We start from the raw sequence: 23024 nt of genomic DNA, 5'->3' as shown, positions 1-23024 counted from the left end.
GAAGCCAGACAAAACAGAAGGTTGGAGAGAAGGGCGATGAGAACATTCCTGCCAGTGCGGGCCAAAGAAGCCCAAGCCCTCAAGATGCCCACGATAAGACAGCCAGGACTTCAAGAGCCCACCTATTGCCCAAAGTTGGATTCAAGGCCAGGAGGCCGCTGTGGTACCCTCCAAGGCTGAACAGAGCAGGATCCCAAGAAGGGCAGGAGGAGGGTCCTTGGCAGGCTTGGCCCTGGCCTGGGGGGCACAGGATGTGGAGGTGATGGTGGGGCTGGAGAGCTGAGCAAGCAGTGTGGGGGTTTGTTGGGGGCAGGAGGAGGTAGAAAACTAGGAGACTGGTATGGGCCCCTTTCAAGGACACCACTAGGAACTGGTCCAGGGAGTGGGCCTCCAACTCCAGGACCCAGTTCCCACCCATGTGATGGTCACTTTCAAAGCTGCCTGCCTCCTCCCTCTTGCCCCCACCTCCCCTTGCTCTGCCATTGCTCCCTCCTTCTGTCCATCTCAGCGTCTCTGTGCTCTGTCCCATTTGCATGGTGCTGGGCATGTTCTGGTTTTCCTTGGTGCTCACTCTCTAAGGAAAAGAGCCAGGCTGGAGGCAGATGGAGCCTGGCCACTCACAGCCCCTGACCCCACTCTTTCACTGTGCCCCTGGACCAGCACAGCACAGGGTCTGAAAAGCCCATTCTCAGGCCCAGAGAGGCCTTAGGACACTTCTGGTCCAGGCTCAACTCGCAGAGAAGTCTTAGGCCCTGAGGTGTCTGAGGTCTCCACAAGCGAGACGTGGCACTGCCCAGACTCCATCTCTTCACCTCACTGGACCTGCTTTCCTCATCTGCAAAATGGGACCAAGGCCTCCCTCCCACTCAGTGCTGCAGTTAGGATTAAAGGAAATTCTGGGAGGTTGCATCTTATTCCAGGGTTTAAGCCTTAAGTGTTCCCCTTAGGATAGCATGAAATACCACCAAGGACCCCAGTGTCTGCACCAGAGCCCAGTCTTAGGGGGTGCAGACATGACTGTTCCAAAAACTTCCCCACACACAGGTAATTTCAGCAACAATTTTTTGGGTGCCATTTTTTTGGGGGGTGGGTATCATTACTCTACAATTACATGAAGAACATTATGTTTACTAGGCTCCCCCCTTCACTAAGTTCCCCCCCACAAACCCCATTACAGTCACTGTCCATCAGCATAGTAAGATGCTGTAGAATCACTACTTGTCTTCTCTGTGTTGCACAGCCCTGGCCGTGCCTCCCCCCAGATTATACATGCTAATCGTAATGCCCCCTTTCTCCCCACCACCCCTCCCTTCCACCCATCCTCCCCAGTCCCTTTCCCTTTGGTAACTGTTAGTCCATTCTTGGGTTCTGTGATTCTGCAGCTGTTTTGTTCCTTCAGTTTTTCTTTGTTCTTATACTCCACAAATGAGTGAAATCATTTGGTACTTGTCTTTCTCCGCCTGGCTTATTTCACTGAGCATAATACCCTCTGGCTCCATCCATGCTGTTGCAAATGGTAGAATTTGTTTTCTTCTTATGGCTGAATAATAGTCCATTGTGTATATGTACCACATCTTCTTTATCCATTCATCTGCTGATGGACACTTAGGTTGCTTCCATTTCTTGGCTATTGTAAATAGTGCTGCGATAAACATAGGGGTGCATCTGTCTTTTTCAAACTGGGCTGCTGTATTCTTAGGGTAAATTCCTAGAAGTGGAATTCCTGGGTCAAACGGTATTTCTATTTTGAGCTTTTTGAGGAAACTCCATACTGCTTTCCACAATGGTTGAACTAATTTACATTACCACCAGCAGTGTAGGAGGGTTCCCCATTTTCCACAACCTCACCAACATTTGTTGTTGTTTGTTTTTTGGATGGTAGCGATCCTTACTGGTGTGAGGTGATACCTCATTGTGGTTTTAATTTGCATTTCCCTGATGACTAGCGATGTGGAGCATCATTTCTTGTGTCGGTTGGCCATCTGAATTTCTTCTTTGGAGAACTGCCTGTTCAGCTCCTCTGACTATTTTCTAATTGGCCTATTTGCTTTTTGTTTGTTGAGGTGCATGAGCGCTTTATATATTTTGGATGTCAACCCTTTATCGGATCTGTCATTTATTAATATATTCTCCCATACTGTAGGATACCTTTTTGTTCTATTGATGGTGTCCTTTGCTGTACAGAAGCTTTTCAGCTTGATATAGTTCCACTTATTCATTTTTGCTTGTTTTCCTTGCCCAGGAAGATATGTTCATGAAGAAGTCGCTCATGTTTATGTCTAAGAGATTTTTGCGTATGTTTTTTTCAAAGAGTTTTATGGTTTCATGACTTACATTCAGGTCTTTGATCCATTTGGAGTTTACTTTTGTGTATGGGGTTAGACAGTGATCCAGTTTCATTCTCTTACATGTAGCTGTCCAGTTTTGCCAGCACCATCTGTTGAAGAGACTGTCATTTCCCCATTGTATGTCCATGGCTCCTTTATTGTATATTAATTGACCATATATATATATGTTTGGGTTAATGTTTGGAGTCTCTATTCTGTTCCACTGGTCTGTGGCTCTGTTCTTGTGCCAGTACCAAATTGTCTTGATTACTGTGGCTTTGTAGTAGAGCTTGAAGTTGGGGAGCGAGATCCCCCCCCTTTGTTCTTCCTTTTCAGGTTTGCTTTGGCTATTCAGGGTCTTTGGTGTTCCCATATGAATTTTTGAACTATTTGTTCCCGTTCATTGAAGAATGCTGTTGGTAATTTGATAGGGATTGCATCGAATCTGTATATTGTTTTGGGCAGGATGGCCATTTTGACAATACTAATTCTTCCTAGCCAGGAGCATGGGATGAGTTTCCATTTGTTAGTGTCCTCTTTAATTTCTCTTAAGAGTGTCTTATAGTTTTCAGGGTATAGGTCTTTCACTTCCTTGGTTAGGTTTATTCCTAGGTATTTTATTCTTTTTGATGCTATTGTGAATGGAATTGTTTTCCTGATTTCTCTTTGTATTAGTTCGTTGTTAGTGTATAGGAAAGCCACAGATTTCTGTGTGTTAATTTTGTATCCTGCAACTTTGCTTAATTCTGATATCAGTTCTAGTAGTTTTAGGGTGGAGTCTTTAGGGGTTTTTTATGTACAGTATCATGCCATCTGTAAATAGTGACAGTTTAACTTCATCTTTACCAATCTAGATTCCTTGTATTTCTTTGTTTTGTCTAATTGCCATGGCTGGGACCTCCAGTACTATGTTGAATAACAGTGGGGAGAGTGGGCATCCCTGTCTTGTTCCCAATCTCAGAGGAAAAGCTTTCAGCTTCTTGCAGTTCAGTATGATGTTGGCTGTGGGTTTATCATATATGGCCTTTATTATGTTGAGGTACTTGCCCTCTATACCCATTTTGTTGAGTTTTTATCATGAATGGATGTTGAATTTTGTCGAATGCTTTTTCAGCATCTACAGAGATGATCATGTGGTTTTTGTCCTTCTTTTTGTTGATGTGGTGGATGATGTTGATGGATTTTCGAATGTTGTACCATCCTTGCATCCCTGGGATGAATCCCACTTGGTCATGGTGTATGATCCTTTTGATGTATTTTTGAATTCGGTTTGCTAATATTTTGTTGAGTATTTTTGCATCTACATTCATCAGGGATATTGGTCTGTAGTTTTCTTTTTTTGGTGGGGTCTTTGCCTGGTTTTGGTATTAGGGTGATGTTGGCTTCATAGAATGAGTTTGGGAGTATTCTCTCCTCTTCTATTTTTTGGAAAACTTTAAGGAGAATGGGTATTATGTCTTCTCTGTATGTCTGATAAAATTCTGAAGTAAATCCATCTGGCCCGGGTGTTTTTTTCTTGGGTAGTTTTTTGATTACCACTTCAATTTCGTTGCTGGTAATTGGTTTGTTTAGATTTTGTGTTTCTTCCTTGGTCAGTCTTGGAAGGTTGTATTTTTCTAGGAAGTTGTCCATTTCTTCTAGGTTTTCCAGCTTGTAAGCATATAGGTTTTCATAGTATTCTCTAATAATTCTTTGTATTTCTGCTGCAATTTTTTTTAATGGATTTCTTTCCCACCCAAAATGTCCTATCATTTTTTAGGCCATTGCATTACCTGATCCTGATAATACCCTTTGGGGTTCCTTAAGCCCAGGAAGTAACTTTTTATCTGTAAAAATTGCTGAGAAATAATTCAATGTCCTTCTCCTCTAACCAAAATGTTTTGTTCTGTTTTGTTTTCTATCCCCAGGCAACATTCCAACCTAGAGAGTTGGTGAGCTCTAACTCTCCCTCATAGAAAAGAGGGGTTGAGAAAAGTGTTCTTCGTTCATTTATTCATTCATTCATTCATTCAACAAAATGTTAATGATAGCCTACTATGTACCAGGCCCTCTCTGTGTTTCTCTCCCTCACACTAGTGTGTGGGACCCTGGGCAGGGCACCTGGGTAGGGAGAATCCCACCTGGTCCAGGGCTCAGGCACCCTTTGCTAACCCCACACTGGTGGTCAAAAGGTCTGGACCTTGAGTTCCAGGTAAATGATTTTTAAAGGAAGGGATTTAAAATGTTTAAGAAAGGAACACGGCAATCGCTGCGTGGTCCACGTGCCTGTCTACACAGATGCTCTGCCCCAAGGGAGCGGTCCCTCCTCCCCGCAAAATGTCTGCGAGCCTCTGGATGCACAGCACCACCGGGCGCCACCATTAAACAGCGACCCCTAGAGTTAGAAAACACATGGCCTGGCTCTACGCCTCAGTCATTTATTTCTGAGAGTCCCTCACAACCACCAGAAAGTCTCACCTTGGAACAGTACTCTCTGTTCGTGCTTCAAACATATGGGCTGATTCTTAACCCTTCCTGCAGCCCAGCAAGTTGGTGCCTATGTTCACCACGTCCTGTCTCTGCCCTTCACCAAATTCCTTCAAAGTAGTCATCTGATAACTCAGTTTCTTCGTGGTATCTTTTGTCTAATATCTGTTGTGCCATCAGAGTTGAATGAAGCCCCTTGAGAGCAGGGACTTAGACAGGTGTGTTAGTGTTGGGTGAACAGCAGACTAACTCTGAGTTCAAGTGTAGCTGTGTGGCATTCAGCAGGCAACTTGCAGAGATGCAACTTGTCCAAGGTCATTAGCTGGTAGGGAATGGTCTGGAACCTAGTCACCTCACTGCCCTGCACACCTGTCTTCCACCCAGTTCAGACGTAGGACTCCTTCATGTCCCCGCACACAGGGAAGCCTTTGGCAAGAAGACCCTAAGAGCCACTCCTCTCCCTTTCTGTTCCCATTTTGCTGTCTCTGGAAGCCAGAGGATCTGCCTACAACACAGGAACCACCACCAAACCACTCCTCTGGGGAGAATCCCCCTGCCTTCCGCTGCTCTCAGTGCCTTGTTCAAGCTGGGCTGCGGAAACCCCTGGGAAACTACCCATCTTCTGGGGCATCAGTAGCACACAATGGTTAGTGCTTAAAACTGGGTTTTGGTGGAAAACCAACATGGATATCCTTGGAGTCAAATGCAAAAGGCTTGTACAAACATTCAATACAGAGCCACATCTTTCAATTCCCTTCAAGTTCTCTGAGTGAACCACTTTGTCTACTCCCCTGCCCCTCCCATGCCTCCGTGAGGAGGAGAAGCCCCTTTGCACAGGAAAACCTAGCTTCCCGGCTCAGCATTTAAGGCTGTTTGCCCCTTTTTAGGCTCTTCCCTCTTCCTCTTGCTTACCAGCAGCTTGCAGAGCAGGCTGTTCTGTTTCTTACCTCTGTGCCTCTGCCAGGGCTGTTCCCTCTGCCTGACAGCCCACTTGATGGCCTCTGTCAACTCAGCTCTGTCCCCGTTGCACCCCTCCAGCAAGTCTGCTCAAAGAGACTTTCCGTGTTAGGGAACTCTCTGGGTCAGGTTACAGGGAGGCCTGCTCAAGGGCGGGGGTCAGGTGCCCCCAGAGTCCAGAGCCACTGCTTAGTAGGACCTCCTGGTTTAGATGTTCCAAATATACACTCTCAAAGGCCCCGCCCCAACTGCCAGCCCACGGCGTCCAGTGCTCCCTTCTGCACAGTCTGTGGCTAGCGGGACCACCCAGCTGGCCCTAGGCTCCCTGGTGCTGTTTCAGCTGGGGCTAGACTCTCCCCACCAGAGCACCTCTCCCTAGGAGGAGGAAACAAGCTGGGCCCTGATGGGAGAGTTAAAGGCAGGCTCTATCCTCCCTGCTTCAACATCTCTTCGGTACCAACATCACCCACCTCACGCCTCCCCCACACAGTCAGCCAGAGTCATCCTCCCCTCTATCACCAGGATCCAGCTGCTTCCAGACTTCATCTGCCCTCTTCCCACCAGCTCCCTTCCACTACCCCAGTCTGTGCCCAGAGCCCCTCTCCAGCAAAAGATCTTCCTTTAAGAGTTTGGGGGCCCTTGGTGCCCACCTGTCCAAAATTCTACCCCCTAATTGTCCCCCACCCCAGTCCACTGAGCTCTACCCTTTGCTCACCCCAAAGTGATGACATTACTGTTACCTTGGTAACAGATGCCTTGTGGGTGGGGCGAGGATGGACTGAAGAAAGACAACAGTAGCTGTGGGACCCTATCAGAGACATGGGTCGGGGAAGCAAACTGGCCCAGGGCCTAGGGGGAGGCGTCAGGGACTAGGCTCCCCACCCCTACATGGCTGCAGCCATCTGTGTCTCCAACCTCAAGGAGAAAAGAAAGACAATGGAAGTGAATGTCTTCCTGGAAAGAGAGGTTTTCTTCGTGGAGCAGAGGGAAACATCTCCAACCCCATTATCCCCCCAAATGAGAACAGGTGTCCTGGACAGACTCTCAGCTGGGCAGGGCCTGGGGGTGGGACTGCATGCACTGGAGCCCACGCTGTTCCCCTCCAGGGAGCCTGGAGCACAGCGAGAGGGAACAGCTTACCCAGGGCATGTTAGGGATAGTGCCGCAGGCAGTGGGAGGGTGGCTCTATGCCCATGTCCGAGCAGTGGGTGGAGGGGCCCTCGTCCAGCCCCGGGGACCTGTCTGTCCCAGATGCCACAGTCAGGAAGTGTGTCAGGCACTTGTGTAACAGCCTTCTGTATTTCCATAAAATCATAATTACTGATGCCTGCCATGGGCCTTAACTCATCAGAGTGGTATCTGCCTCTGCGGGCCCATAGTGGCCTGGCAGGGGGAGATACGGGAGGCTGGGTAAGGCCAGGCCTCTCACTGAGCTTGACCTCTTCTCACCAGCTGAGAGATGAGAACCCAGACTTGGAATCGTCCATGACTGACGCCCCCCACCAGGAGCTCCAATTCTAAAGCTGGAGGGAGAGGCCAGCCACACATGTTTTAAGCTTGGGCTGTTCCTGGCAACCCATGGGGGCAGAGGCCACAGCAGAGAGGGACTTAAACTGAAGGTGTTTATGGGAGAAAATAGGTCAGTCCTTATGGATGGAGAAGCAGTCCCTCACATCAGAGAATCACAACTTCTCAGAGTAGAGGGCTCCTGGGGGTCATTCAGGCCAGTGGTTCTGTTCTTTTGGGGATCTTAGACTCTCTGAGGAGAAGATGAAAGCTCTGGACTCTTCCCCAGAAAACTTATCTTTCCAGATGCACAAACACAGCTTCAGGCGGTTTGTAAACTCCCTGAAACTCACCTGCAAACCCAAGGATAAGAACCCCTAAAAAAATAAATTAAAAAAATGATAATAGTAACAACTATTTACTGTGCACCTCCTCTGTCCAGCTCTTTCATACATTAACTCATTTAATCTTCAAAAGAGCACCAAGAGATATATGATTTTTGTCCCCATATTAATCTCACTCCCCATTTCAACCTAATCTAGTCCAATTCTGCCAAACTAAAAAGAAGGAAACCATGGTCCCTCCAGAGATGGACAGCTTTCTACCCAAGGTCATAGAATAGGAAAAAAAGTGCGGCTGGAGAGGAGGACCAGGTCAATGTTCTAGACATTGTGCCCCATTCAGATGTGAAGTCTCTGGTCCATGCCTCTGTCCCCGGGCTCCCAGGAGCCTGGTGTCCACTCTCGTCACTCAACACTCCTAATAAGACACCCTGGTGGTTCCATTATGACCTCTCAGCCCTTCTGAGTGTGGGTGCCCACTCCCCTCTTGCAGCACCTTCCTCCTTGCTCTGCCCACTGCTCATTTCTGTCTTCTCAGTCTGAGATGGGACCGTGTTCCTCCTCCAGGAGACACCAGCCCAGCTCCTGCCCTGTCCCCAGCTACTGCAGTGGGAGTTGTCAGCACTGAGACAATGACTCAGACTTAGTTCATGGAAGATTGCTCTGAAACATGAAGGCTGCAGGCCTGCCTGAAAGGACATCCAGAGGTCATGGGATCCAGCCCCCTGCCTCTGCCACATTTACCCCACCTCAGTCTTCGGGTGATAACACCAGATGAGCCCCTGGGCCCACCAACTTCCCTGGCTTTCCTTGACCACTGGTAGCTCCGATACCCCTGGGAATTCTTCCTCATGTCTAGTTAGAGTCTCCTTCTGGATCGGTTCCCCCAGGAAATTACAGGCTCAAACAGCCAAAGAAAATGCTAGAAGGAAGCTGTTTCTTCTCAGGGAAAGCATTTAAAAAGGACAAAGATCCCAGAAGAACGGAGGGAAATAAGAAAATTAACTTTCCCTGCTTGTCTTCCCTGGGCTAAGTGAAACTATCTCATTCATTCTCCAAGCAGTAAGGTAGGCACAATCTCCATTTTGCTGGTGAGGAAATCAAGGCTCTGAAAGGTTTAGTTACCTACCTAAGGTCACACAGTTAATTCATGACTACACAGGTATTGGGCCCTAAAGCTTCTGCTCTTTGTGAGGGAATGGGGCTACCTCCCCCAGTGAAGTCTCCAACATAGAAGAAACCCTCATTACTCCAGCCCAGGACAGATGGAGGGTCTGATGACTCTATCAGGGTGCTCCAAGCACCTTTAAGTCTGAGTTGCCCAGGAGGGGATGTTGGGCTGATCTTGACTGGGCAAGAGGGAGGAGGGTGGCCCTCAGAAGGGACTGGGAGAAGGCTGGTCATGAATAGGCCTTTGGGGAGACTGGTTTGAGGGCTGAGGCCAGGCTACATCAAAGCTCCTTTCAGGACAGCTAGCGCTCAGAAAGCCTGCAGCCGCAGCGGGTGGATCTGGAGGAGGAGGGTACTAAGCCCCCACAACCACAAGCCCTCCTGTCTGCTCTTGTCCTACTTCTGCCAGTGGCAAATAAATCTCTATCCCCAGACACAGTGACCTGAGCAGTGCTCCAGTGGTGAGCTCATCCTCGAGAGAAGGGAGATTGCATGAATGGCTACGTGCACGGGCGGGTGGCAGGGAGGGCACAAGGGCCAGTGCCTGCCCTCCGGGGCTGACATGAAGATTTGAGTGCCACCCCCCATCTCATCACCAACAGCAGAGAAGCTCCTGGAGGATTAGATCCAGAAGTTTCTCTACCCACACCCAGGAAGGGATTCCCTCAACCCCCATTCTACCTCTTTTTCCCTGGACAGACCAAGAGATGAAGCTAGACCTTTTGGTCAGAGCCAGAAGGAGTTAGGAAGAAGGAGGGCTGGAGGTGAGGGAGGGAGAATTGGGGGAATGTTAGGTGACGACTTGTGTTATGGAAGAGGTACCTTCAGGCCAAGTGGACAGAGGACACCTTGAAGGTTAAGAACCCTCTTCCCAAACCCTGATCTAACTGCATTTGTGGCAGGATCTTTAGGAGGGGGTTATGTTTTGGAGAGGTTTGGGGACCTTGGATGTGGGGAGTGAGACCCCTTTTTACTGAAGTCCAGATACCAAGACTGGAAAGGAATACAACTGTCCTGCTTTCTATCCACAAAGGAGGGGTTGGTCAGGCCTGGCCTTTGACATATGATGTTAAGATGTCCCTTCCCTGCTTGATGAAACCCCTACCTCAGAGTCCAGGGGTGTGTATATTTGGAGAGTCTCTCAAGGGCAGAGACCTCCAGTTACTGGGGCTGAAGAGTTCCCATTCTCTCTCCACTTCACTATCAGTCCTAACTTTGATCTCTCTCAGCTATCCTTCTGCAGAGCCAACTTACTTTTATTCCACAAAACCCTTGCAGATCTCCCGAGCTTTCCCTCAATCTTGTTACATTCCCCTTTCCGGGTTGTTCGAAGTCAAACTGCTCCCTCCACTCCTTTACCCTCGGAGCCCCTCCCCATCTTGTCAAGCCCCCCTCAGGCTCCGCCCGGCTCGCCCTCCGGACACCGCGGCAGCCAATAGCTGAGAAGCTGCTTTGCATAGCGGCGCTGGGGAGCCGCCGGGGAAAGGGGAGGGACCAGGCGACCTCCTAAATCAAAGTTGGGAGGCGAGGACTGGGTGGAGGGGCGGCCGGGTGCCGGGCTGGAGCCTCGGGGGGAGGGAGAAGGAGATGGGGGGCGGGCGCAGAGGACAGAGGAGCCGGCCGGACACAGACAGCTCGGTAGCTCCCTCCCTCGGCTCAGCCCCGCGTCCCCACTTCTCTCCTCCCCGCGCTCCTAGCAGCATCCTCCGCAGACCCTCGGTCCTCACTCCCGGGGTCGTCCCGCTCCTGCGGCCCCGAGTAATTACCTCCCCTCACTGTTCAACCTGGGAACTTTCTCCGCCAGCGCCGGGGAGTGGAGCGTCGCTTTGCCGTGGAGGGTTCCTGCTGGGGTTCATTGGGGGGCAGTCTCTGGAAAAGGGTGTCAGGGTCCCAGAGAGACGCCCACCGCCCACAACCTGCCCCCAGCGGGCCTGCCGTCGGGTCTCGGCGCCTTCGATTTCCCAACCATGACCGAAATGAGCGAGAAGGAGAATGAACCAGATGACGCGGCTACCCACACTTGCCCTGGGACCGTCTCTGCCCTCCAGGAAACCAAGGTAACTTGGGAGGCTCGAGGCCTGGACCCTTGCTTTGTGCGCCTCCGGCCCGCGCGCCCTCCTCCCCACGCTGTCGCCACTGTGGGCTCGGTTCCCTGGGGTCAGAGTGACGATGCTCGCGTGATTCCCTAAGGCTCGTCGCAGCCACCCGGGGCGAGTGGGTTGGCGATGAGGGGCCACAAGGAGCCCTCATCACGCAAGCACGACACGCCCTTGCGCGCGTGATGAGCTGCCGCGCTGCCGCGACCCTCCAGGGAGGTTGTAACTCGGCTTTGTTGGAGGGAATCGGCGCAGCGCAGGCGGAGGGAGTGTGTAGCGACGTGTAGCGGGTGTGGGTCTGTGTACGCGCTCGTGTGTGCGTGCGAGGTGCACCCCTCCCGTGTCCGTCAAGTCTCTGTAGCTTGGTGTGTCCCTCTCTTTGCCTGTGTCTCTCTGAAAATGTCTCTACAACCTGTTTGTCTCGGTCTTGGTGTCTCTTCCGATTTCTGTCCGCGTCTCTCTGCGTTTATCTCTGAGTCTCTCTGGGTATGTCTCTCGGACCCGCTGCAGTCCTGCATTCCCTCCTCCCAACCCGGTTAGGCTCAGGGACGCGAGGCCGCGGCCAGGGGTGCGCAGCTTGCGGGTCCGCGCTGGGGGCTGCGGCAGCGCGGGCCATGCGGGCGGGCACCCGGGGACTGCTGCTGCGGCTCCAGAGCAGAACGACAGGCAGCCCCAGCCCCCACTCCGGGAGCGGGACAGGAGGCGGAGAGGGGAGGGGAGAAGCAAAAAGAGAAGTCATCGTAATTAATGAATGTCATAATTAACCGTAATTATGTATGATTGCTACTCCTGCGGGAGTCACAATGAATAAATTATTCCCCAGTGAAGGCAGGCAGAGCCCAGACTAGTGGCGCTGAAGGGGAGGGACGAGACAGACTCATATTCCACGCCCCCACCCCTAATCTGTCCGTTTACTCCCCAAGTTCTAGGAGCTCCAGACTGACCCGCAAGAAGTTCCGTGGAAACAACCTGAACCGTTGGGTCTGGGGAGAAAAGAAGGGGCTGTGTCAAGGCGCTCCCTGCCCCCCGTGGAAAGTTAGGGTCAAGACCCCCTTCCCTCTCTTTTCCACCCTGCTATTTTGTTCCTATCCTGCTCCTGTTATCCAGATGAGGAGGAGGCGCTAAAGACTAAAAATGGGGGGCATTTGTGGCACGCCCTTGTAGAACTAACTCATCTTCAATGCCCTTCCTCCTCATTCTGTCTTGACCACTCCCCAACATATGAGCTTAATTGAAGGTCAAGGTTATCAAGGGAGTGGCCAGGGAGAAGTGGGTAGGGTCAACGTGGGCTCTGGCTGAGGCACCCCAGGTAGCTCCTCAGCTCTAAACCAGAGGAAGCGGATGGGTTTTCACCTCTAAGCCTTCAGATTTGACCTCTTCCCTTAAGAGAATGAGACTGGCCTCTCAGAACAGAGTTCACTCCCCCTAAGAGACCCAAGCCTCTTCTGGGAACTGATTGAGGTTTTGGGTTGGGAAGATATTGCTTAGAATATTTGACAGCTTCTTTCTAGCAGAGGTTCCCAGGAACTGGGCCCCATTCTGGGTTCCAATGTCCCTGACGTTCTCAGTTGCCTTCTAGTGGCCCTGGACAGACATACACAATCCACCTGCTTGTTTCCCAGGGGCTTGGGGGCCTCAGCAAACCAGCAGACTGCAAGCTCAGCTGTGGGGGGAGTGGGAGGCTAGGGCCTGGCAGGTCTCTCCACCCGTCCTGCCAGCCCAAGGACCCTCCAATGCCATCACCTCAGGGTGTGAGCCATGGAGTTCCAGGGAGCAAGGGAGGAGGGGGATTTCACACCTGACCTGGCCCCTCTGTGCCCAGCCAGTTGGAGCGCTGACCCTTTGGCCCCTTCCCCTTGTGAAGGACTCAGCAATAAAACACAGGCTGAGCCGGGCAATCTTTGGAGGAAGTACTTAGGAGGGCAGGGGTGTGCAGGGAGAGAATTCAGGGTCTTGACAGCTTCCTTCCATCCCCCTACCTCATCTTGTTCCAAAGAAGCTTCTGTGTACGGACTGTAGGGGTCAGGGAGAGGAAAGAGAGGGTGGGTTGCTGACCTCCAAGCTCATTTTGAGGCTAGTATAACAGAGGAAGCTGGTGCCCATCAGGCAGTGAAGCCAACATTCCAGGCTTACTTGTCAGTGTTTAGGGCCCCCTGGACATTCCTTGCCTAACCCAAGTCCAGCTTCCTGCACACCTTAAGGTTGGGTCTTACTCCAGTACTTGAGCCACTCAGTGACCCTCCTAGTGTGATTATTGCCCTCTCTGGGCCCCTCCATTATCCCCCACATAGGACCTGCCATCATCCCCTTTGGTACCATCTTTGGGTAGACCCTGCCATGCCAGCTCTGCCATCTGAGTCAGCTTGTGCCACGTCCGCCACCACCCACGTCCAGCTGCTTAGCGCCCTTTCAGGAGCTGGCGGGAAGTGAGGAGATGCTGGGGGGATCTGAGGAAAGGGGATCGTCCAGGGCGTGGGGAGGTGGGAGAAGGCAGATGGGCCAGGTTCTGCCTCTGGAGGGTATTCAGAAGAACAGGCCTGGTGGTCCAGGCTCCAAGCCAGATAAGCTCCTGGTACATTGGGAAGAAATAGGATCCAGGTGGGTCAAGTTGCTAGGGTACATGGCAACTTCTCCCAATGCCAGGGAATCAGCCCTGGGACAGTGAGGGCACCAGAAAGATGGCTGGTGGGGAGATGGGGAAAGGTCTTCTCTGGGAACTAGGAGTCCCAGAAGCAGGAATATCTGTCCAGACTGAGCCAAAATGAGGTGGGGGTACCCAAGCCAAACGTCTCTGGAGTGGACAGGCATCAAGCCATTTGGCAGAGGTGCCCCCCATCCTGCCTTCCAGCCACAGCCCTTGACATCTGCCAGCCACCCAGGTGCCATGCTGTTCCTTCTTGCTTCTCCACCCTCCTGGGATCTGGGGCCCACAGCCCAGCTGGAGCTGGGGCTGCCCTGGTGCTAGGGAACATTCTGTCCCAGAGACCTCTGGACCCCTGCAGTGGTGGCTTTTGTCGTTGGGGGGTGGGGTGGGGAACAGGAAAAGGCACAGGCTGGAGAGTACGGAGGCTTGAAATCTCATCCTGTGAAGAGTGCTGTGGAAATAACAGCCTTGGAGGGGAGAACATGATTGATGTCCTCAAATATTTGAAGGACTGATACGTATAAGAGGGAGTAGTCCTTTCTGGAGCCAAGGGAGGAGCCCGGGCTGACAGACAAAAATCTCAGGGAGGCAGGTTTCAGCTCTACACAGGGAAGCACTTTCCAGTGACCGGCTGCCCAAACATGGAATGACTGTCCCAAGAGACGGTGTGCTTCCTGCCATAAGAGGTGACCAACGGGGTCAACCATTCAGAGGGGAGGTGGCCAGGGCTTTGTGGGGTGATAGGGTGGGGTGGGGACAGCTCCAGGTGGCCAGTCTTTCAGGTCCCTTCTAAACCTAAGATCCGTGACTGACCTGGAGGACAAACCCATGGCATAGCTGAGGGGTAGGGGTAAGGGCCAGTGCAGGGCTCAGAGCTGCGGGACACTCCTGGTCATTTGGGCTCAACAGCCAAAGCCACGGGTTCAAGTCCCAGCTCTGTCACTTACCAGCTGAGGACTCATTATGGGTAAGTGACTTCACTCCCCATGAGCCTCAGTTCCTTATCTGAAAAGTGGGACAGTAGTCATCACCACCTCAGAGGGTAGCACTAGATTAATGAGATGTTGCATGTGAAGTGCCAGCTCAGTTCCAGAACTCTGACAATGACAGCTCCTCACTATAACTGTAAGTTTATGTTTTTACTTTTTGGACCAGAGCTTTGTATTGCTTAGAGAGTGTTAGTTCTGTCTCCTTCCTCTTGGATGGGGGGAAACTGAGGCTCATAGAGAGGAAGTGAAGTGGCTTGCCTTCAGGCGATAGGTTTAGCTCCCCCACCCCCTTCCCCAGCACATCCTCTCAGAGACCTTGTGTGCTCTATGCACACTGCTCCTGGGCAAAACGGTAGGGGGTTCAACTGCCTCTCTGGGCCTGTGAGAGCCCCCAGAACACATCTGACCCATAGAACACATTTGTGTTCTAATGAATTGTCCCTCTGGCTCTCCAGTTCTGCTCCAACACCCAGCCATCTGGAGCCTGGGGCCCTGCTTCTCGTAGACACACAAAGAAGCCCACAGTGCTGTCCAGGAAGCTGAGTTTGGAAGGAGCCTGGCGATTCAGCATGCCAGACACCCCAGGGCTCTGGTCTCCCAGCTGGCACACTGGGGCCTGCCTGTGCCTGAACAGTTCCCTCTCTGCTTCCGCCTCTGTCTTGCTGCCTGCTGGCCTCCCTGAGGCTGGAGGGGCCACCACTTCCATCCTCTTGGCATGGTGGTGAGGCTGGCAGCCATGGCACACAGGTGCCATGTCTCCCTGCCTGAAACTAGGTGGAAGGCATAGGTTGGAAGGGCAGGTTTGGCCAAGTTGCAGCCTTGTGACTGGTGCCAAAGACTTGGGTGTGTCCTCAGGAGCCGTGAGAGGTTCCTGGCAGGGTCAGGAGGACCACCCTGGCCGCAGTACGCAGAGCAGGTAGGAGTGGGCAGAGCAGAGGCAAGGGGCTGTGGCCTTGAACCAGGCTGGGGCATGCAGGGACCTGAGCTGAGGCAGGGAAGGGGAGGCCATGAGGTGGCTATAGGGCATGGACTGGTGAGAGCTCTTGGGGGGCAATTAACCCTGAGGAGGAAGGTCCAGGATGACCACTCCCCCACTCCTGTTCAAGAACACAGGTAGAAAACTGAGGACCTGGTGTATTTCATTTGGTGCCAAAGTAATTCTTTTAGCTGGAGTAAATGATACACCCATACAATGAAATTCTGTATACTCATAAAAAAGAATGATGAAACTCTTTATTATAGGTATGGAATGATTTCTAAGGTTTACTGTTAACTGAAAAAAGCAAGGTGCAAGAAAAATAGTATACATTTCTGCAAAGAAATAAAGAATAAGACTCCTTGAGTTTGTTGCTATCCACATAAAAGTCTAGATTTCTTTTTGAAAAATTGGAAAATCCGGCAATACTAGGCAGGCCACACAGGCGAGCCTCAATTGCCTAGGAACGACCAGCAGCTGCTCCCTGGCCATCCAGTTTGCCACAGTCCTCACCACTCCTTATTGTGCCCACCCAGCCAGAACCCCTTTGCTCTTAGAGGTTCCTTGCCTGGCTCTCCCAGGAGTGTGGGACTTGGCAGCCTCTCTCTTAGTACTTTGCCTCTGGTCCTCAGCCTTCATGCTGCAGCTGCCCAAGGAGGTAACCTGATGGGGAGCCAGCCCCCTCTGGGCTTCACTTATAGCTCCTCTTCCCCTCAGCTCCAGAAGTTCAAGCGCTCACTTTCCCTCAAGACCATCCTTCGAAGTAAGAGTGTGGAGAACTTCCTCCTTCGCTCAGGCTCTGAGCTCAAGTGCCCCACCGAGGTGCTGCTGACGCCCCCAACCCCACTGCCTCCTCCATCCCCACCACCGGCATCTACAGACTGGGGCCTACCCACCTCAACCCCCTCCCCCTGCCCAGTCCCACGCCCCCTGGCGCCCCTCAAACCAGTGAGGCTGCACAGCTTCCAGGAACATGTCTTCAAGCGAGCCAATCCCTGTGAGCTCTGCCACCAACTCATTGTGGGTAGGTGCCTAAGGCCCTGAGGTGACAAGGGGAGGGCCTGCCTGGGTGTGGGTAGTGGGCCCAGGGAACTGCTCTTACATTGGGGTCTTGCTACTCAAGGACCCCAGTCCTAACTGTGCCCCTCACCCCGGGAGGACAGGTGAGCACTCTTGGGTGGGTGTTTGCCCAGTGTCACTGTGTTTACTAACTATCCCGGCTGTGGTGCCAGTTCACACCCTGACTCTGTGAAAGGTATGGGCACTGGGCTCCAAGGCTGGCATGGGGATGCCCAAACCCTGCTCTCTGCACACCCTCAGCGGCCCCCTTCGCTCCTTGCCAGGAAACTCCAAGCAGGGCTTGCGGTGTAAGACGTGCAAAGTCAGCGTCCACCTCTGGTGCTCTGAGGAAATCTCCCATCAGCAATGCGCAGGCAAGACGGTGAGTGGGGACCACATGGAAACAGCTGGCTGTAAGAGCCCCCAGGACTGGCATGTGGGGTAATGAGTGCCCCTCAAGACTGGTTTCTCCTGGTCCTTGCTTGGGGAAGGCCAGCTCTTGGTGGTCTATGACCTCTTCATGTCCTTCCCTCTGTCCCCTCTTGCCACAGTCCTCCTCCTTCCGCCGCAACTTCAGCTCCCCCCTCCTGGTGCATGAGCCACCACCAGCCTGTGCCACAAGCAGAGAGTCCCCACCCACTGGTGAGTGCCCCCCTGCAACTGTTGCCCCCAATCCCACTGTGGTGCAATGAGAAAACCCACATATTCTTCAGATGGGCACCTGAGTCACATGGCTCTGTTACTGCTTCCCTTCTCTGGATGCTCCTGTCCTCAAAGTAGGGCTCATTCACTCATTCATCCTTTAATAAACACATTATTGAGCACCTACTAAGTGCCAGGCACTGTGCTAGATACAAAGACATAGCACTGAAGAGGGTGGAGTTCATGATCTAGCAAGGGGCTGGACGAGAGAGGGATAATCACACAAATCGCCAATTAATCCCCATTCAGACAAATGCCTGAAATGAGAAGGCTGGGGAATAAGGATAAAGCAGCACTGTCTGCACCTGCCGAGACAGGGAGGTTGTCCTAGAGATGTGCAGGATGGAAGTTAGTCCCCTGTGGAGTTGGGGGAGGCTGGTGTGGGAAGAGGGGGGCCTGACAATGGAGCTGGGGTCGAGGCAGTGAGTGTGAGAGGTGTGACAGGACCATGGATGCAAGGTCGTGGGGTCCATTTTAGGACTGTTCTTTGGACTTCATTCCAAAGGCATTTTTGTGTTTTTCCAAGGGCATTTCTGACTGCTACGTGGATTGAGGAGCTGGAGTGGAAGCAGGGAGACTAGTTGGGGGGCTGTGACAGTTGCCAAGGGCAAGTTTGGTAGCTGCCAGGCTGGTAGCAGTGGAGATGGTGAGAAGTGGGCAGGTTCTAGAAGTATTTGGGTAGGACAAGGTGCCGGGGTCAGTATGGGCAGAGATGAGCAGGTTTCTGCCTGGGCACCATGAGAGCGCATGGAGCCCTCGCTGGGATGCAGGTGATGGGGAGATGTGAGTTCAGCCTAGGGCATGCTTAGCCCTGGAGATACTGGGTTACAGGGCACAGTGAGGCTGGCAACTGGGTGCCTGGCCTTGAGGGTGGATCTTGGCAGGGGCCAGTGGGAAAGTGGACCCCATCTACGAGACCCTGCGCTATGGCACCTCCTTGGCACTGATGAACCGCTCCAGCTTCAGCAGCACCTCTGAGTCCCCCACACGAAGTCTGGTATGGCAGGCACCAAAGGGGGGCCTCGGGGGCAGTGGTCTGTGAGGGTGAAGGCCCAGGGGCCAAGGCCTCCCACCTCTCTCTTCCCAGAGCGAGCGGGATGAGCTGACCGAGGATGGGGAAGGCAGCATCCGCAGCTCAGAGGAGGGCCCTGGTGACAGTGGTGAGTGGGTGTGGGGACCAGGGCCAGGACTGGAGGGCAGTGCAGGCTGCCCTGCTGCCTCACACCTGGCCGCCCCTGGCATCTCCAGTATTCACAGCCCCGACTGAGAGCGAAGGGTCAGGACCAGAGGAGAAGAGCCCTGGACTGCAGGTGAGGCTATGCTGGCCCTGAGCTCCAGCAGGCCAGGTGGGAAAGGGATGATGCTTCTCCCTGTCCTTGATCCATGGGCAGGTGAGAGCATGGTGAATGGGAGGATCGCTGCTCCGTCATTTATCTCAGTCTGCAGGGGTGGGCAATGCCAGCCTGAGTAGGCGTGGAAGACAGATGCATCTGCCAGCACTGACCCAACGCCTCCTGCAGCTGCTCTGGCTCCCCCAGGGGTGGGTGGTTCCAGGAGGCAGCAAGCAGAGGAGTATCCCCCTGGTCCTTCCCTGGCCCAGTCCCCCCAGGGGTAGGTGAGCATAGCTGATCAGAGAGTCTAACCTCTCCCTATCATTGACCCAAGAGCACCATGTCCCACCTCTTAGCTCGCCCAGGATAGGCAAGGTCAGGGCAAGTGGATAGTGGGTGGAGAGGAGGATGTTGCCCTCCCATCACTGACCCAGAGCTTTCCCACAGCCCCTCAAGCCCCACCTGCGGAAAGATGTGGGGCCCATGTACTCCTATGTCGCACTCTACAAGTTCCTGCCCCAGGAGAACAATGATCTGGCTCTGCAGTAAGTTCTCTTTGTGGACCAGCCCCACAAGGCAGCTGCCTGTCTCCAACCTCAGGGCTGTGCACTCCTAGACCTTGGAACATAAGTGAGAGGGGTATCTTCAGAAACCTTCTCCTGGCATGCTTGAGGCAGCTGAGCCCAGAGAGGAGCCGGAGCTGCCCTGAGTCCAGGAGGGATTGGTGCTGATGTCATGTCTCCTGCCCCCTGCCCGGGAGAGTGTCTGCTGGACCAGGGGTTACACGGTGTCCTCCAGGGGCATCAAGAATACTCTTGTAGCTGAGGGGGCTCATGCAAGGGACCTGGGGGCCAGGGCTATTGGGACTTGGAGAGAGCAGGTCCCTCCTGCCCTCATGTTACCCCAGCTCTCTCCTCCCAGGCCTGGAGATCGAATCATGCTGGTGGATGACTCTAACGAGGACTGGTGGAAGGTGACTTGGCAGGGTGGGCAATGGAGGGACCATGGTAGACGCCACACCAGCCCCCACCTGCAGCTGGCCCTGCCCCGCCTTCTCTCCAGGCCCCGAAGACCTCCCCTCCTCCAGCTATCAGCCCTAGCCAGCCTGAGACCAGCCCTGGGCCTCACTCTCACTTGACCCTTCCTGCCTCAGCCTTGTCCCTCTGCCCACCTTGTCCCTCTAGCCCAGAAGCCACCCTCCTGGAGGCATGAATACAGAGCCCAGGCTCTGCAGGATGATGGCATTGGATCTGAGTGGGCACTACACTGAGGGAAAGCAGTAGGGGGAGAGGGAGGGCACTGGTGCTTATTGCCAGCCTCATCTCCAGGGCAAGATTGGCGACCGGGTTGGATTCTTCCCAGCTAATTTTGTGCAGCGGGTGAGGCCAGGTGAGAATGTTTGGCGCTGCTGCCAACCTTTCTCTGGGAACAAAGAACAGGGCTACATGAGTCTCAAGGAGAACCAGGTGAGTCTGGGCCCTGCGATGGCTGGAGAGGTGGGCATGGGAGAGAAGTGGCAGGGGCACGGGTGATCCCCTAAGGAGCGGACTTGCAGCCTGGCAGCAGGAGGGGAGGCAGGTTAGAAGCGGTGGGACTACAGGGCTCTCCATTCACCCCCTGCTGGGAATTGGAGCCACCATAGGCAGGAGGCTGAATAACGTTAGAGACAGCTTAGGGGAGGGAGGAGCACTGGATTAAGAGTCTAGAAGCATAGTTTGGATGCTGGCTCTGCCTCCTGCTGATTGTATGACCTCGGGCTAATCCTTTCCCCCCTGTTTCCGCATCTGGGAAATGGAGTTCAGTTCGGCGTGGGCATTAGACCAGCTGATCTCAAAGGTCAGCCCTGAAGTGCTGCTCTGTGTCAGCCAATGTCCTGGTCTTGCTGCAGTGCCCTGTACCCTCATGGGGTCTGCTCCCATCACCCCAGCTGGGACAACTACATCCGATGCTGGGCCCGTCATCCCTTGGGTGGGCCCCCTGGGAGCCATCAGCAGGGCTTGGGCCCCGGGCTGCAGACAGTGCCAGTCTCAGCTCGCTGTCTCTTCCGCTCAGATCTGTGTGGGCGTGGGCAGGAGCAAGGATGCTGACGGCTTCATCCGCGTCAGCAGTGGCAAGAAGCGGGGTCTGGTGCCAGCCGATGCTCTGACCGAGATCTGAGAGGAGCCAAGAGAATCCAGACACCATCCCTGCCCCCTGCCTGGCCCTTGCTTCTGGCCCCAGAGGGGAGCAGGCATCTGCCCACACTTTCCCTCTGCTTCTCTCCTGGGGGCCACTCACCATGGCTTCAGAGCCTTCTGTACTGAGGAAGGGTTTATTTCTTGGGCCCCAGAGGGCCCTGGGAGGTGTCTCCTCTGAAACTTGGGGTTGGGAGAGGAAGAGAAGGTGGGAGGGAATGGGGAAGTCCAGGTAGGTCCACTCAGTGTCCAGACACCCCCAGTCCAGTTGCCAGAGCTGGGGGGCAGTTCCTGGACTGCTTCCCTGCCGCTTCGCCCAGAGAGCCTTCCCACACCCATACCACCTTTGCATGCCTGACACCTCCCCTCTCCCCATAGGGCCTCTGCTTGAGTCTGCGTGTGTGACCATGCAGCACCCCTTTGGAAGTGGGGCCTCAGGAAGGTGCCTTCCCAGTTCCCTCAGCCCTCTGCCCTAGGCTGGGAGGGGATTCAGGACTGCAAGAGGATCCCGAGTCCACCTTCTGGTCTCACTGCCTCTGTCACTCATCAATTCTCAGGAAAGTTCTGTGGGAATCTCTCCCATTACTTGAAACCTGGTGGACAGAGGAGGGGAGGGCTGAGGTCAGAGGAGGGGGTAGCAAATCAGAGACTATCTCAAGTAGAACTGTCACTACAGGGCAGCCTCATCCTAACCTTGTCTCTGGAAGAGGACACCCAAGAGCAGCCTGAACACATCAACCCAACTGAGAACAAAAAACCGGCCCATGCTTGGTCCAAACAATCCCCGTTTCCCTGTCAGGACTCTGAAAGCCTGCAGTGGCAGATGCACCTGGCCAGGGAAGTCTGTGATTCTCAGCCCCTGTCCCAGGCCCCGTCAGGCTAGCCCCAGGAGCCACACCCTCGGGACTGAACCTTCCTTACTCCTGCTTTGGACTCTGCAGGGACCAGGGCTGCTGTTGAAGGGGTCCCCTTTCTGGCTGTATGTTTGATTGTCCTGGACACAAAGCCATGGGGAGGAGGAGGGAGTGGGAGATAGACAAGGAAGGTGGATCATTCTGTTTGGCCACCAGGACAGGAAGGGGGAAGGGGTGGGCACTGGGGGTGCGGTGAGCACACATGAACAGTACCCCTCCCTCCCTTGTAGGTTGCTTTTCTCTGGTGCCAATCTCCTTCCCCACAAGCTCAGAGCCTCCTCTTGTGCCCTTGATCCTGCCAGCCAATGCCACCTCCCATCCTGGGCACAGTCACACTCTCCTACCCAATGGCCCTGCCCCATTTCTCTCTTGCAGAGGGGGGCTGTAGCCATACTGCCCTGTTTGCTGCCATGAGGCCCTCCCCCTAAGCACTATCCCAGGGGTGGGCCCAATGCCCACTGTACATGAGGCTGCATGATGCGTCTCCTGGGGCATTGCTGAGCTCCCAGACCCCCGATTAAATATTTCTTGTCCCAACCTGTCTGCTCTGTGTATCTGCTTGGGAGAGGAGGGAAAGAGGCAAGTAACGGGGTGGGAGCTGGAGGCGCTGAGAAGGGACAAGCCTGAGGGTGAAAGAATTTGTTGAACTCGGAGAGAAGGGGTGTGGTGCTGGCCCTGGCAGCACAGGGGTCCGCAGGCCTCCTCACTCCCTCCCTGCGAGCAGCCTGAGATGGGGGGTTTGGGGAGCTGTTTGGGAGAGAGGGCTGGGGGGAGTCAAAAGGGGCGAATGATGTGGGAAGGACCCGAGGAAAGGCGGGAGGGGTCGGAGGGAGAGAGGGTGGGGCTGTGGTCACTGCCGTTCGACGGGCACCTGGGTCCCTCAGGCCCTGGACACACACCTCCGCGCGCCAAGGCCGTTTCTGCCTACCCAGCGGTGCCCTCCGAGAACAGACGAGCCCGGGGAGCTCAATATCCACCCGAGATCGGCCTCGGCCCGCAGCCCACAAGACCGAGGCAGGATCGCTGGCGGCGGGGACAGTCGCAGACAGTGCGGCCCTGCCTGAGATGACTCACTCACGGACGTCATCGGGAGCCTGGCAAGAAGGGGGCCGGCGGCGGCGCCCCTCCCGCAGCGGTGCCCGCCGCCCACCTGCTCCGGCAGAGATGCCTCTTCCCCTCCGCCCGCCCAGCCGCGTCATAGCCACGCTGAGCACGTCCTGTGCTATTTATAGGCAGAGGGGAGTCAGGAGGGAGGGAGAGGCGGCTGCGGGGGTGCCAGGGCGACGCCGGGGCTGCCAGAATGCCGAGGGGAGGGGGCCTGCCCCTCCTGATAGGCACCCACCCGGATCTGCCTTCCAGCACCCCCACTCCC

At 54.1% G+C, this 23024-nt stretch overlaps 1 protein-coding gene across 10 annotated transcripts; it reads left to right on the top strand.

Annotated features, from left to right (window-relative positions):
* The first annotated feature begins 10268 nt into the window (after positions 1-10268).
* STAC2 (SH3 and cysteine rich domain 2) lies at positions 10269-22189 on the top strand. 10 transcript variants are annotated; one of them, XM_073235541.1, is made up of 14 exons: positions 10271-10824; positions 11787-11898; positions 16190-16496; positions 16816-16913; positions 17083-17173; positions 18118-18230; positions 18321-18393; positions 18482-18543; positions 19012-19109; positions 19486-19537; positions 19893-19953; positions 21117-21180; positions 21538-21717; positions 21883-22189. In XM_073235541.1, exons 1-14 carry the CDS (start codon positions 10760-10762, stop codon positions 22064-22066), a joined length of 1560 nt encoding a protein of 519 aa, XP_073091642.1. In that variant the 5' UTR covers positions 10271-10759; the 3' UTR covers positions 22067-22189. The 10 variants fall into 10 exon arrangements, 9 of the variants coding, with proteins under 9 accessions (XP_017495790.1, XP_017495793.1, XP_017495795.1 ...); XM_017640301.3 differs by having other exon boundaries at positions 10269-10824; positions 21538-22189; XM_017640304.3 differs by lacking the exon at positions 21883-22189 and adding an exon at positions 20367-20400 and having other exon boundaries at positions 10269-10824; positions 19893-20030; positions 20617-21678.
* The last annotated feature ends 835 nt before the right edge of the window (positions 22190-23024 follow it).

The sequence above is a fragment of the Manis javanica genome, chromosome 4 (assembly GCF_040802235.1).
Source record: "Manis javanica isolate MJ-LG chromosome 4, MJ_LKY, whole genome shotgun sequence".
NCBI classification, from domain to species: Eukaryota; Metazoa; Chordata; class Mammalia; order Pholidota; family Manidae; genus Manis; species Manis javanica.
The sequence above is the reverse complement of the archived record's forward strand: the minus strand, read 5'-3'. Positions and strand labels throughout refer to the sequence as shown.